This window comes from Balaenoptera physalus (assembly GCF_965194825.1).
Source record: "Balaenoptera physalus genome assembly, chromosome: 15".
Classification (NCBI taxonomy): Eukaryota; Metazoa; Chordata; class Mammalia; order Artiodactyla; family Balaenopteridae; genus Balaenoptera; species Balaenoptera physalus.
In genome coordinates, this window is record NC_138894.1 from 44,699,767 (window position 1) to 44,711,300 (window position 11,534).

The following is an 11,534-nucleotide window of genomic DNA, read 5'->3' on the forward strand; positions in this document are numbered from 1 at the left end:
TGAATTCTAGGCAGGAATTTTACCCTCTCCCTTGACCTAAAGGTCTCTTCCCCGCCTCCGGCCTTGATAGCTTCAGCTTAGGCCTTGATGCCAGAGCAGACCTAGTCGGATCCATACACCTTTATGAAGACAGGCCAATATCCACCACTGAGGTCAAGGAATAGGCCTGCACTGCTTGTAGCTCAACCTCAGCTCTGATTAAGAGCCCATCATCTGATATGTGGCTGTTTCCAACATCCAAGGTATGGTGTGTCCTGTGAGAGAAATGGACCCTGGGCACTTTGGTCTCCTTAGGGAACAGTCTAGACTCTTCAGCAGGTTCTCATAAGTCATCTGTTGAACCCTGTCCCATCTTCATTTCACCTGGCTTTTCCTTTTCTAGTCTGTACTTCTTTGCTAGCTTCAGAGATCCAATCCTCACTTGTTCTTTATTCACTTTGTTGACTGCTGAATGATGCCAAAATCAGGTCTTCACTTTCCCTAGTTACCAAGTTGGGAAGATCCCCATTTTGGGGGTTGTAACACTGACTAAGTCTCTCTACCTAGTCTAGTCCTGGCTTAGCCTTAACTGGGGTTGGATTATAGAGATAAGACCAATTACACAGCTGACTTATCCCACACCATTAATCAGAAATTTTTAACTCTTAGCCTTCCCAGAGTTCACAACTCATTTAGCATTGTTATCTGCTCACTGTTAGAAAAAAAAATTGAGACAGTGGATGCCTCTCTATCTTATTATTACTGCTCTTCTATGGGTTTATGATACCACACGGAGGTAGTATTAGTAGCTTTAGGGCAGTCTATCTGGAGGGTCAAGAATATGAGGTTTTTTCTATCTTTCTGAGATGCAAGGAGGCAAAGATTTTTAAGATTTACTTAGAATATCTGGAATTTTTATGATATCAAAGAAACATCTTGTTACTAATCATAAATGAAAGCAAATTATAATAGCATTATATAATGTAGCTGTGAGTAGTTACTGCTGTTACTATAAAACTTTAGTAGTGAGTATAGAAACTGTAATAAAAATTCTGAATGACAGGAGTTGAAAAGGTAAGATGAAGGATTTAACTAAGAAACAAACATTCTGAGAATACCAGATGGACAGATACACAGCTACTTGGGAAAGCAGCTTTCAAATGTATGGGATGGAAAGTTATATGCTATAGGCATTGGTTGGAATGCTCTGCAACAGTAAGATTTTAATATAAGGAATCAATTAGGAATAACAGTAAGTTTCAGTTTACTTTGAAGAAACTTATCATTGACCTAGAAATGGTTTCCTTTGTTTCAGTTCTCTAAGGTCTTATTCGAGTCCTCACTTGCCTACTCTCCAGAGTGATCTTAGCATTTAAGATTAACTCAGGACAAGTACCTGGCATGTTTTGGTAGATAAATAGGTCACATACCTTTGAAATAAAAAACCCCACAGGCCTCTTGAATATACTACTCAAATAAAAATGTAAAAAGTTTCAAGTTAAAGATGCCCAAATTGAGCACTGAGAGGCAAAACTAAAATTCCCTTTAATTATATGTACAGTCCTTGTCCTAAAATAAAGCTTAGAATAATTTCTACAGATATTGAAAAAGACCCTCTTCGAATCAGGAGATTAAGAAGAAATGCATATGAGACTTATTCAAAATGCTTACATGTCAGGCTATAATGCTGGAACACTGTTAAAGCTACTTTCCAAAGATCTGGTTCGAAGTGAAAATCTCTCATGCCAAAGCTCTCCACTAACAAGTCTTGTGATCTACATGTTGAGGACTTGATTGCATTTTACTCACTCCTAATACAATTAATGAGGCATCATGGGGAATCACAAACCAAGGCCCGTCTGAGTTTTCTCCTAAATCATATTCTTAGTATTTCTTGAGTACTAATCATACTTAATCATAATCAAAGTACTTCTGGAGTTGATTTGGAAATTGGCGATAGTCATCTTCTGATTTACTATGCATTAAGTTTTTTGTAACATACCGATAAGCTAGAAACTTTATGTATTTGATGCACATTTTGAAGTAAGAATAAAAAGTCCCAAAACGTCCATTGTGGATTTCTGGGTTGTGTGTAGAATATGATACAAGATTCTTTAACTCACCTCCAGATGCCTTTGACCTTTCTTTCAACTTTTCTGCAGCCATTTCACCATAGCTGGGAAGTTCTGACATCTTCACTCCAGATCGAGCTTCTGCTATTAGCTGACGAGCTCTCTCTCTCAGCTGCCGACGTCGCTCTTCATCTTGCTGCTAAGATATATTGAACAGTTGCCAACTCAGTAATTGACAGAAATGCAATTTCATTTTCAATCTGATCATCATGATAGTAACTGGTTTACAGCATGGTGCTTGGCCCACATTATAAATAGGATGCTCTATATCAGTTGGATGTCATACCATTTTTAAAAGACATCCAAGAATCAGATTTTTAAAAAACATTTACAAATTACTGTATTATGTCTGTTAAAGATTCAAACTAGCCTTTAAAGAATGTTTGGCAATATAATTACTGAGAAAATAGCAGGATCTACTATTAATAAAATAATCAGGCTTATAGGAAAAAAGTAACAATACTGAAAACAGAATTTCAATTAATACCTTATTTTTCTAAGATTAGAATTTAACTTGCAATTTTCTAGTAAAGGCATAGAGCACTGGCTACAAGAAATCTTTGAGAGCAGAAAATGCTGCTACATCATGTTGATCAAATATAGGAAGTGGTATTTTTAGGGGGCTACAGCAGGAATGGGGATAGTATACATCAGTTCCACAGTTATTGTTGTTGACAGTTTTAAAATCAGAATTGGGTAACTGAGGTACTTCTGTCCTCATTTCTACTATGCCTTCCCCCCAGACAAACATTGAGAAGAAAAAGTAAAATCTAGTGTGGTTTTTGATATTTAAAATAACTAAAAATGACAGAGAATTAAATAACTAAAATAGGTTTTGCCTCCTAAAAAAGGGTTATTATGGATTGCAAATAATCAATGTGAAATTGCTTTGTAAACTGGAAAGTATATGATATAAGGCATTATTATGACAAAACAAAGCCTGAAATAATATGGCCCCAAAATATCTGTGCAGTTATCTTCCTTTAACCTCTCCCAATCTCTATAAAACCTCACATCTATTTATACAAAATTGTTTGTATCATGTAGTTTCATGCATCCATGGATTTGAATATATCATTTTGTCTTCCTGAAATGTTCTTCTCTCATCTATTTAACTCCTACTCATTCTTCAAGATTCAGTTTAAATCTACTAAACTTCCCCTGACTACTCTTCCCTCTTCACCACTGGTGGAATGAAGTTCTCCTTCTTGTGTTACTATAGTACCATGCGTGTGTGTGTGTGTGTGTGTGTGTGTGTGTGTGTGTGTGAGATTACTTTTTAAAATAATACCTGTCAAGTTATAACTGTACAAACATCTCCTCAGTAGAATTGAGCTACTTGAAGGCAGGAGCTAGATGTGATTTATCTTTGTATCTTTGGTCCTTAGTACATACCTTGGTACTTGGTACTTGATATGAAAACTTAACAATTTATACTTTCAAAGCTTACAATATAGAGGGAAAGATAAAACAGCCACAATAAGGAGGTGCGATAAAAATGGATGAAGAGTTCAGAAGAAAGAGGCTTGTTTTTGTGTGTGTCTTTTTTTTTCTTCTTTCTTTCTTTCTTTCTTTTTTTTTTGTCAAGGGGAATGATCAACCTGAGTTGTATATGAGAAAGCTTAAAGATTAATCTGACAACAGTGTATATGATAGGCTGGCATAGAGGGACTGGAAAGAGACTACTTAGGAGGCTCTTATAAACAGTACAAGGAAGCTATAATGAGATTCAGAACTGGGATGGTGGCAATGGGAATGGAAGGAGACAGGTGTAAGAAATACATCAGAGCTAGAATTGGTACCTGTACCAATTCTTAGTAACTGATTAGATGTAGAGGGAAGAAAAAAGCTGAGTCAGAAGAGATAGGGGTAAGACACTAGCTTGGTGAAGTTCAAGCCTAGGCAATTCTTTCGCAAATTTTGAGATGGCTAGAATAGAGAGCTGTCAAATTAATGCGGGTAGATTAACAGAGCTATTGAATGGACCCAGAGACAAGCTTGAAGCTCCCAGTGGACAAACTGAAGCAATTTCAGTATCAAAACAAACAAGCAAACAATGACTGCAATGAATTGAATCAACGAAATCACACACTGAATCAATGAAAACTCATCAATTCATTACGATATTCAAAAAGTTCTTAGAAGGATATATAAACTCATTTGAGGTAGCTTTTAAAAGAACTCCTGAAAATTACTAATTAGAGGAAAAAAGTCAAACACTTATCCTGTCTTTCCAGTGGGAACTGAAGTTTAGGGCAACTAAATAGTCTCAGTCAATTACAGAAAGTTCTACTTTATAAAATAATACCAGCTATAATAATAATATTATGTATTTTCCAAAGATGGCCATGACAGTATTTCTCATCCCACATGCTTTCTGCAATGTGACCTTGCCATTCCCTCGTCAAAAGGTAAAGCTTAATTCCCTTCCCCTTGAATGTGGGCCAGCTTTAGTGACTTGTACATAATCAACAGAATGTAGAAGTGCTGCAGGTGATTTTCAAGGCTAGGTCAGAAAAGGCTACACCCCTTTTGCCCAGTTCTCTTGAAATTCTTGCATTTTGTACTTTCTGGGAACCCAGCTGTCATGCTGTGAGAATCCCAAGCTACGCGTAGGTGCACCAGTCCACATTCCCAGCCAAGTTCAGCCTTAAGTCTTCCTGGCTCACGTGTCAAACATGTGAATAAAGCCTTCTTCAGAATCTCCGCTTTAGCCATTTTGGGTCACCTCCAACTGTTCAAGTCTCCCCAGCTGACACCCCAGACAATGTGGAACAGAGACAAAGCATCCACACTATACCCTATCTGAAGTCCTGACCCACAGAATCTGAGAATTAAAAAAAAATTTTACACCATTAAGTTTGGGATTGTTTGTTTTACAGCATTGATGATTGGACCATATGCTTAAGTAACACCACACAGATTATTTCCTAATTGCAAGAGGAAAACCTAATTTTAAATGGAGAGATCAGAACTAGATCAGGGATTAGAAACCACTACTCTAATGGTCAGTCTTAGCATCACTAATGTTGAGTCAACCATATGTTATTTTTTTTTTTTTAATTTTTAAATTTAATTTTTAAATTATTTTTGACTGTGTTGGGTCTTCATTGTTGCGCATGGGCTTTCTCAAGTTGTGGTGAGTGGGGGCTACTCTTTGTTGCGGTGCGCGTGCTTCTCATTGCGGTGGCTTCTCTTGTTGCAAAGCATGGGCTCTAGGTGCGCGGGCTTCAGTAGCTGCAGCACATGGGCTCAGTAGTTGTGGCTCGCAGGCCTTAGAGCACAGGCTCAGTACTTGTGGCGCACGGGCCTAGTTGCTCCGTGGCATGTCGGATCTTCCTGGACCAGGGATCAAACCCGTGTCCCCTGCATTGGCAGGCGGATTCTCAACCCACTGCACCACCAGGGAAGTCCCTGTTACATGTTTTTTGATATGAAGCACATGAAGCAAACACCACCTATAATATTCTAGCCCAGATGTCTAAAGTGAATCTACTAAGCCTTCAGATACAACCTCCAGTTTATCATAAACACAGGAGACAGAGAAACACGATAAATGACACAGCAAGGAAGCAATCAAACAAATCTAGAAAGTAGGATATTCAGGCCAATTAATCTGGTCATTTTAATAAGAGTATGAAAACAAACACAACAAAAAACAACTAATCACCATCTCCACCAACAAAAGGGACTTGACCAGATGCAATGTGTAGTCCTAGGTTAGATAATAATTTGGATAAACCAGCTGTAAAGGACACTGTTGAATCAATTAGAGAAATGTGAATATAATTAGTTATTAAATGAGAGAAAATACAACTTGACTGAAAAAATAGTTTATACAGTAATGACTTCGTTTTGTCTTTTTGGCAAAATAAATACATACATAAGACTTGGAAGGTTATTCACAAAATTGTCATGGTGGAGATATCTGGGTATGGAAATGTGATATTTCTGTTTTCTTTGTCTTCATTTTCTAACTTTCTATAATACACATGTACTACTCTTGTAATAAAAGTTATTTTTAAAAAGTCTTGGGGAAAGGGAGGAAAGACATGAGATGGTAGGCTTCTGGGGTGGGTGGTAGGGGCAAAAGAAGAGATATCTAACATTCAAGAGAAATTTTCTTTTCTTTTTAAAAAAATATTTATTTATTTATTTATTTTGGCCACGCCGGGTCTTAGTTGAGGCACGTGGGATCTTCGTTGCTGCGTGGGGGATCTTCTTTGCAGCATGCGGGATCTTTAGCTACGGCGTGTGTGTGGGATCTAGTTCCCTGACCAGGGATCGAACCCGGGCCCCCTGCATTGGGAGCGCACAGTCCTAGCCACTGGACCACCAGAGAAGTCCCTCAAGGGAAATTTTCTTAATATTTAGAGACACGAGCTTATCTGTAGTTAGAGGAGTAGTACGTACTGGGCAGAGTGAGACCAAAGACGCAAGAATAATATACAAAAATCCTTTGTTCATTATTAATACTTCTGAACTTAGAAAATAAAAGGAAATGCAGGCTTGATAATGGTGACTTTGGTGACGGTTGCTGATATTTCTTGAGCTTTTATGTGCTAAGTGCTTTATATGCATGATCTCATTTAATTTTTACAACCTGATTTTTACCAATGAGAATATTTAAGTTTAGAGTTCCAAGGTCACACAGCTAGAACTGATGTCAGAGCCAGGAGTCCAGCCCAGGTCTGTTTGACTACAGGGCCCTGTTTTTAACCTTCAAACTATTTGATCCCCCAAAAGTATCAAATTACATGACCAACTGAGGAAAATTGAGCTTTTACTAAACTTTCATCTTTCAAACTTAAGAAAAGTTAAGAGCACTAATAAAAACCATTATTTGATATGCCTCAGGCAACTAGGTTTAAGTGAATTTCACTGCGTGTAATAACTTCTCAAAGAGCTGGAATTTGGTGATTCAGACTAAGATGAAGTGGTCTTGGGTCATCTTAACTGCATAAAAATGAAATAAATGATTCTACCTTTATGAATATGAAATGGGAACCTAGTTTTTTCTTACCAGCTACCGCTTCCCCCTCCTCCCCCAATAATATTCCCACCTGCAAATGTTTCTGAGAGCTTACCAAGAGTGCAATTTAAAGCAGGCAATCATTAATAAAACAAACTTTAAATACTAATTAGGAACACTTTATCAATTTCCATGTAAATTGTTTGTTTGTACCTATTTACCCATCATTGTTCTCTATACAATAGAAAAAATGTAAATGAACAAATCAGAATGCAGCCCTAATGGGACTTTCTGTTTATAACCATTAGCCCAGAGGTGTGCTGTAATTCAGTTCTCAAGTAGCAAGATTTAGCCTCATTAACAGACTGCAAGGGCAGGTTACAACTCATAAAACCCTACAGTAAACAAAGTTTATGGACACAGCACAAAATCTTGAGCCTGACTGACAGAATTCTAGTTCCCTATCAGATTGCCTTGATTTACTTTTCTACTAATGTCCTAACACCACAGGGATAATTTTGCTTGGGCCTTAGAGGGCTCCAGTGGGATGGCATATCTGTGTTGTTTGTTTTCTCACCCATTGAGTTTCCTTAAGACAAAGAACCAACTGAAAAAATAGAAGTTAATTGTTAAGGTCACAAGGAAAAGCTTGTAATTATAGCAATTGATTATGCAACCAATTTAATTGATAGTATTATTAATATCCAGATTCCTTATATGTAAAACTATTATAATTTTTATATATAAGCTTCATTAAAAGTCAGTTTTTACAAATTGGGAGATTGGGATTGACATATATACACTAATATGTATAAAATAGATAACTAATAAGAACCTGCTGTATAAAAAAATAAATAAAATTAAATTAAAAAATTTTTTAAAAGTCAGTTTTTAAAGTAATATTTAAAGAATAGATAGCAACAAAATCTATGTGTCTTTTACTCAAAAGAAACATATTGTTTATGTCAAAGGAATAAAATGACCAGAGAGTAAGGGCAGTGATTATTTCATTATTTTTGTATGTTTGTATAGGTGAATATTTCTGACAATGATGGTTTGCCTAAACCTACTCAAGTACAGAAATGTGTTATCTGTTTTGACCCTTCTGCATTCAAAAGAAGATAGCGACTCACAGCTGTAAATAAGTCATCTGTTTACTATATCTGTTGAAAAAAATAAAGGAATCTTTTCAATGGGATGCAAAGGTAAGTAACTTAGAAGACTGCTGTCATTAAAAGTACACTCGAAAAATTCAACACATAGGAAACCTATGTATCTTTCATTTACCTGCCTAGTCTAAATAAACTTAAAAAAATTGAAGTAGGCTTCCTATTTCTAAGAATGGGTCTGATGACATTTACCTTTTTCTATACAGTATTATTTACAGAGTTAGACTGAGTTATATAGAACATTCTAGCTTTTGTAAGACAGATGTACTCTTTAGAGGGTTTGATGGAAGCTGTATTTTTGAGTAAATACTAGCTGTGTGCCTGTGCAGTGTTTTCACACATGTTGTCTCACTTACCATTCACCACTCTGAGGTAACCACTATGACTCTGATTTGATAGAAATGGAATCTCACTTAAATATACTGCTCAAAGTCATACATCTTGTAAATGGCATAGTAAGAATTAAAATCACCGTCTGTCTGATTTCAAAGTGCTGGTCCTAGCTATTACATTACTGCTGTTCAGAAAATTTGTCTGAGGCCCTACTGCTATTGTCATTAAAAAAAACAACAACAGTTCTTTACTTACACTTGGGCTATACAAATCAGGTTAAACTCCCCTTTGTGCTACTGAATACAGAGAGGTAAAGAGAAATTAACTTACTTATATTCATTTAAAACTTAGGTTTCTGACTTTAAATTATAAGTCTTCAGAAAAGTGCTGAATGTGGTACATTTAAGCTTCACTTTCCTCTTTGTTAACATCTTCAGAATAAGGCAAAAGTCCTGTTACGGTACAAAAAGCTTGTATTTCAACACAATGAATTTAAAATATTCAAATATAGAAGATGGATCAGAACTAACCACTTTGGACATAAACTGAAAAAATATTTAGCCCTTTCACAGCATGTCTTCAAGTTACTATTTTTCTTATCGTTCTAAAATGGTCTACAATCTGCCATAGATAGACGCACTAGTAAAACTTGACAATTTAAGGACAAACTCTTCAAGAATAAGTAATGTAATTCCTTGTTTCCTTTCCATAAAAATGTATTGGTATGCAATTTTTATATTTCACAGTTCACCGACATCTAGGCAAGCTTTCTTCCACTGCTTCAATGGTGCTACTTTTAATTTTATCCTCCTTAGTCGTAGTAATTAAAGTGATCAGCAGTGGCATCCCAGCGGCTTTGACACAGCTACAACCCCCTAGCAGACTTTTGCTTTTAAGGGGAAGGGGAAGAAAAAGACTAGAGTTTCATTTCACAGAGAACAAGAAAATCAAGCTTCTCCAATCCTCAACTTTATTCAATTGTTCTTTCAGCAGCCTTTGGATCTTAAGAATCAAATAAAAATGGCTGCCATGGGGGGTCCTTTTTATACTTGCCGCAAATGTCACCGACTGACATTACTTTAGCCAAAAAATGATGCCATGGATTTGTGAAGGTGAATTAGAACATGAGAAACTGTCAGTGTAGCTGCTGAGATCATTACCCACCCAAGGGTGTCTTTCATAACATTAGATATTTTTATTCAGTCAGTTGAAAACTATAGATTGAGAAGTCTTTCTATTTAAGAAACATGTCTACACACAATTTCATGAAATAAGCTTTTACAAAATTTAGAAATATATTATTTCAAATAAAGTAGTTTGCATCCTTAGTCTTTGTAAATTTGTGTTTATAACAGCAAAAAGCACCCTATTTCTATCAACAAACCCATATTCCATACTATCCTGTGCTTACTTGAGTTCTTCAGTGTTTCATACAGTCTTAGGAGTTGGACTTTTATTAATTGGGCTAAATACATTTTAACTTATCTAAATTTTTTTAAAGGGCTTTACTTAGTACTGCTAATATTTCACAGGATTCTTTTCTCAGAATGGTCCGTGAAATTCCTCAATTTTATAGTAAACTAAGAGAAAGAACTTGACTGCCACCCTTTCAGCATTAGACAGGAAGCAAGGCTCTGTTATTAGGCATTCAGAAAGGATAAAAAAAAAAAAAAAAAAAAAAATCTGTGCTTGTCCAGAGGCAAGGATTACCAAAGTGCACCTATTCACTTGCTACCAAAGATAGAATAAAAATAAAAAATAAAATTATAAGATCTTTAAAGGTTTGGGTAGACTAGATAGTTTCCTACCAGCTTGATCAGCTCTTGACTGAATAAATAGGATTTAGAGTAAAACATTAAAACTGTTTAGCAGATCTTTTCAACCCGTTTCAAACTTTTCTTATGCTGGTTTGTAATATAAGCAGACATGCTTATAAATGGCCACACCTGCTCATTTCTCTGGGGATGGCCTGATCTCTGTTTCTCTAACAAAGAAAGAAAGAAAGAAAAAAATCAGCCTTTCTTGTTGCAAAACAGAGTGGAAAGTCAAAATCTTTCTCAAGTTTGCCCCATCTGGTCAGATTAAATCTTTGATCAACCCTGGGGATTACATTTATTTTTGTAGTAACTACTAAATATTGAACTTGTTTAAAAAACATAGGCAAAATATTAAACAGAATGTGAATTTAAGTTTGAGATCTAGTTTTTAATATATGAGCAGAAAGCATAAAAGGACTAGTTCAGAAAAAATAGACATGCATTTGAAGAATTTAGATTTCATTAGTATTCATTTCACACAACGGAATATATCATACTTAAGTTTTAAAAAATATATCTCTTTGTTTCCAAATACAGAAATGATCATTTTTAATTGTAGCATTTGTTTTGCCTGAGTGCTGTAAAAATAAAGAATTCTAAACATAAAAGTGCATGATCAAGTTAATGTTGCTATATGAGCCTCTCCTTTAAGTATCTGGAAGCAATCTGGGATATAAAGTTTTATATTCTAAGTCAGTAATCATTTTCTTTCATTCATTAAACTAATATATATGAATTTCTAGTAGGTACTATATTCCTCTAAAAATAATTATTTTTAGGATTATAAAAGCAATTATTTTGTATTTTTGAAAACTTCAAATTGCATTAGCAGAACTAATGGAAATAGTTTGGGCCTCCAAAAAGGACCCTTTGATAATTTAATTTCTCTTTTCTCTGTGAAATTGATAACTTCTTAGTTTAAAAAAATTATAAGAAAAAAAAAAGAATGGCTGACTAAGTAAGTATCACCTTGTGTTACATCCAAGGCCTCTTGCTGGTTGTCTGGCTGCTCTTTTGTAGGTAAAAAGGAGCTGAACGCTCTCTGGCTCCTTAGATCTGGCCCAACAAATGCACTGCCAGTCATGCACATGGATCTAGCTTAAAACCCAGTGTGAGCCTAAAAGAAGCCAGT

The 11,534-nt window shown here is 35.7% G+C and overlaps 1 protein-coding gene across 13 annotated transcripts in view; it reads right to left on the reverse strand.

Annotated features, from left to right (window-relative positions):
* The window catches only part of EHBP1 (EH domain binding protein 1), a 312,365-nt gene that overhangs the window by 37,422 nt on the left and 263,409 nt on the right, over positions 1-11,534 (reverse strand). For 10 of the 13 annotated variants that reach the window (XM_082426541.1, XM_082426544.1, XM_082426538.1 and 7 more), the window contains one exon: positions 2,103-2,250. In XM_082426541.1, coding sequence (XP_082282667.1) covers positions 2,103-2,250 — 148 coding nt within the window. The remainder of the gene's footprint in view (positions 1-2,102; positions 2,251-11,534) is intronic. The other 3 variants (XM_082426545.1, XM_082426547.1, XM_082426542.1) reach the window with 1 other exon arrangement.